This window comes from Parasteatoda tepidariorum, chromosome X1, assembly GCF_043381705.1.
Source record: "Parasteatoda tepidariorum isolate YZ-2023 chromosome X1, CAS_Ptep_4.0, whole genome shotgun sequence".
NCBI classification, from domain to species: Eukaryota; Metazoa; Arthropoda; class Arachnida; order Araneae; family Theridiidae; genus Parasteatoda; species Parasteatoda tepidariorum.
The window spans coordinates 35494544-35497911 of record NC_092214.1 but is presented as its reverse complement, the minus strand read 5'-3'; the positions used below and the strand labels follow the sequence as shown (position 1 = coordinate 35497911).

Genomic DNA, 3368 nt, shown 5'->3' with positions numbered 1-3368 from the left:
TCTTTCAATGCGGTGATCAAGGTTCGAATCCCATCGATGACTAGTCGCTACGAACACTTCTCCCAGCTCGCATCACCTAAAATATCAACATCTTCTGCGAGTACAAGTTCATGTCACAACTTTCATTGTAAAAACTTGCTTCCATATGGTAAAAATTCATTGTGACGTAAAGATCTACTTTGTACTTTTTACAGAACAAACATGTTTTGGTAATATAAAAAACCATTGTGACTAAGGAATTCCTTAGTAACTGTTACGAAAAAAACTTGTTTTTGTTCCGTAAAAAGTCGTTATGGCTAAGGATTAACATCGCAAGTCCGAACATTTTACATAATAGTGAGTCCGTAATTTAGTAAGTAAGTCTGTAGTTTAAAACCGTAAATTTTACGAATTTTTACTTTCTACAGTGCAAAATTTTGTTATTATTTTTAAAGTATAAAAACGGAAAAAGCTTAGTGCAACTAGTTTGAAATTAGACATGCCATAATATTTGGTTGAACCATAATATCGTTTATAGCAATCGAAATATGATGCATAGTTGAACCTTGATAGCAAACTTCGCAAATTTGATTACAAAATATTGCTTAAAAAACATGATTCAATTGCACATTTTATTAGGTTTGCACCGTATAATGAATGAGTATACTGATTCAAAGTTAAGCCGATTTTTCTGAGAGTGTATGCATTTCTATTTTATATTTTATAATTTATAAAGTTAAAATTTTAATCCCGTTTTTTAAACATTTTTTGCGCGTTTAGTTCTGTTTCAGTTTAGTCGGTATCCGAAAAATATGTAAATCAGTTAAAATCAAACATTCAGAAATGCATTCTTGATATTTAAATTTATTACAGTTGATATAAACCAACTTCTTGTATCTTTGCTTAAAATGCATGCAAAAATATTTTTTTAAATTATTTAATTTCCTTTTCATTAACTATAATAAATCGTTTAATTACTTAAAAAGATGCTTTTAAATATTTAGCCTGTACCACACATCATATTTATACAGTAAATCCTTCAACCATAATCTATTGTTTTCGCAAGTTTAAAAAAACGATTATAAATAAGAAGAAATAAATTTGTGAACTATTTCGCTCTCTATCAAAACTTATATGAACAATTATCAATACCTTGAACATGATGAATATTTTCATGCTCCATTAGTTATTGAATCTTTATTTTTAAAGAATAGTTGTTTATAACAATTCTTCTAGGTCGTAGACTGCTTATCGCTTACCAATAGTTAGTTGATAAAGTGAAGAAAAAGTTTAAAGATTGATTTTCGTCCTTCAAGCAAGAAGCAATTACATAAAGAAATATGGATTTCCGAATGAACTTGATTTCTATGAGTAAATGCTTTCCTTCCTACCTTTAGAAATAACCAAGTGAAAAAAGCTTTTTTTTCTATTGTAATTTAAAATGAATTGAAAATTAAAAAATATTAAAAAATATTTTAAAAATATATATATTTACTTAAATATATCTGGGTAAAGGTCTTCTCCAATTTTGATCTGTTGCTCTTCCTTTCCAATTCAGATCTGCTGTTTTTTCCACTTAATTTCATTTAAACATCGTGTTTTAATCGCTTTCTTGGTCGTCTAACGTCATGATTACGTAATGATATCACAACTAACGATTCAAATTAAAGATGATTCAAGTGCAGTGATTGTCAGTTCTGAGTCACATCGCTTTTCCATTGCCCTTTTATAACTTTAATTGTCTCATTATTGTCTAAGTTTGTTGTCTTGTCCATGTTACTTGCTTACAATATGTGTGTGTGTTTGTATTCAAAAGCATTAAGATGGTGGCGTATTAAAGTTAATAAAAGAATATATTTAGATAGAAATCTTTTAGCCATCTAGATTGATGTTTCTGCCATGTGCAAATTAAATTCGGGTAAATCAGTGATTTAAAACTTTTATAACTAACCAACACCCTCCTACAATATTCAATTAAATAATTAATATTATTCAATAAATGCTAATATTTTCTATAAAAACCATCCAGAATTATCCAGAGTAACATATTATCCCCAAGAGCAAATCCCGTTTTCGGGCCAATCCTAGGTAACAGACAAATCAAATGCAGTTCTTAACTTCAATATGAACATGCCTTAAAAATATATCTCCCCCTCACTACGGTCTATTTATACTTTAATTTCATATTTTTTTAATCTGGCAACTACGAATATGTTTTTAAATCATTTTGCCAAGATGTGACATACACTTTATATGAATGTACAAAGCTTTATATATTCCTCTTTGTGTTTTTATTCTTGCTTTTTTGTTATTTTTCTTAATAAAATTTTTTTGCGAATCGGCTTATTTTTTTTTCTTCGGTGCTCCTTACACTATTGCATGAATATATCTTGCGTTGGCTGTATTAATGACTATATTAATACAATATTGGAAAGACCAAATTGTGAAATTGTGGATATAATCTTTTTGTTGTTATTTTTCTGATATATATATGTAATAATCGAGACAGCAACCTCTATGTTATCCCGCCAGATGTCGCTCGTCTGAACGAAAGGCATAGAACTTTCTTGATGTAAATGAAGAGAGTCAGTTGGAATTGTCTGTCGGTGTAGTTTCTAAGTGAAACTGATAATCTTAGTGATTAAGACTCTAAGTGACTATAAAATTAGTTAATTGAAATATGTTTCTGTGTGAAACTGGAACCTGTGTGGTTCGATCTTTATTGTTTTAAGAGTCTGTGTGACTCATGTTATCATTAAAGAATCATTATCATTAAGCATAATCATTAAATGTCTTGATTGACTTTATTAATGGTAACCAAGGCATTTACATTTGGTGTCAGAAGCTACCCCGCCATGTGAGTACAGAATTTTCTTTTTTTCTGAATCTTAAAGAATAAAATAATGACTTTTCTGTCGAGAGCTAGAAAGGAGGACTTGATTAAATTAGCTGAGGAATTAACTGTTGATGTGCCCCCTGCAGCAAAAATTATAGAAATAATTAAATGTATAACTTCATGTAAAGAATATAACGAGGAGGTAACGAAAAACCTCTTAGAAACAATTGTTTCCGAAAGACTAGAAAAAGAAAGATTAGCTAATGAAAAAGAAAGATTAGCGCAAGAAATTCAACTTGAGAAATTAAAATCGGATAATTTAAATAAACAAAATGGAACTCATGTAACTACCACAGACACATTTAAATCTAGTGATCTATCTAAATTAATCAAAAGTTTTGATGCTAATGAAACAGATATAAGCACATATTTGTTATTGTTTGAACGCCAAGCTACGAGAATAAACATAGATAAAAAAGAATTCGTTACTTATTTAATGGGACTTTTACCGCTTAGTATCGTCCAAATTATAGCTCAAGAGCCAGAAGAATCC

General features: G+C 29.4%; 1 protein-coding gene across 1 annotated transcript; it reads left to right on the top strand.

The window, feature by feature from the left end:
- Positions 1–2471: 2471 nt before the first annotated feature.
- Positions 2472–3368, top strand: LOC122269087 (uncharacterized; the record flags this gene model as incomplete). Its single annotated transcript, XM_043040635.2, is given in 1 exon segment — positions 2472–3368. A coding segment is annotated over 1 exon segment (486 nt), but the record flags the coding sequence as incomplete, so codon positions are not given.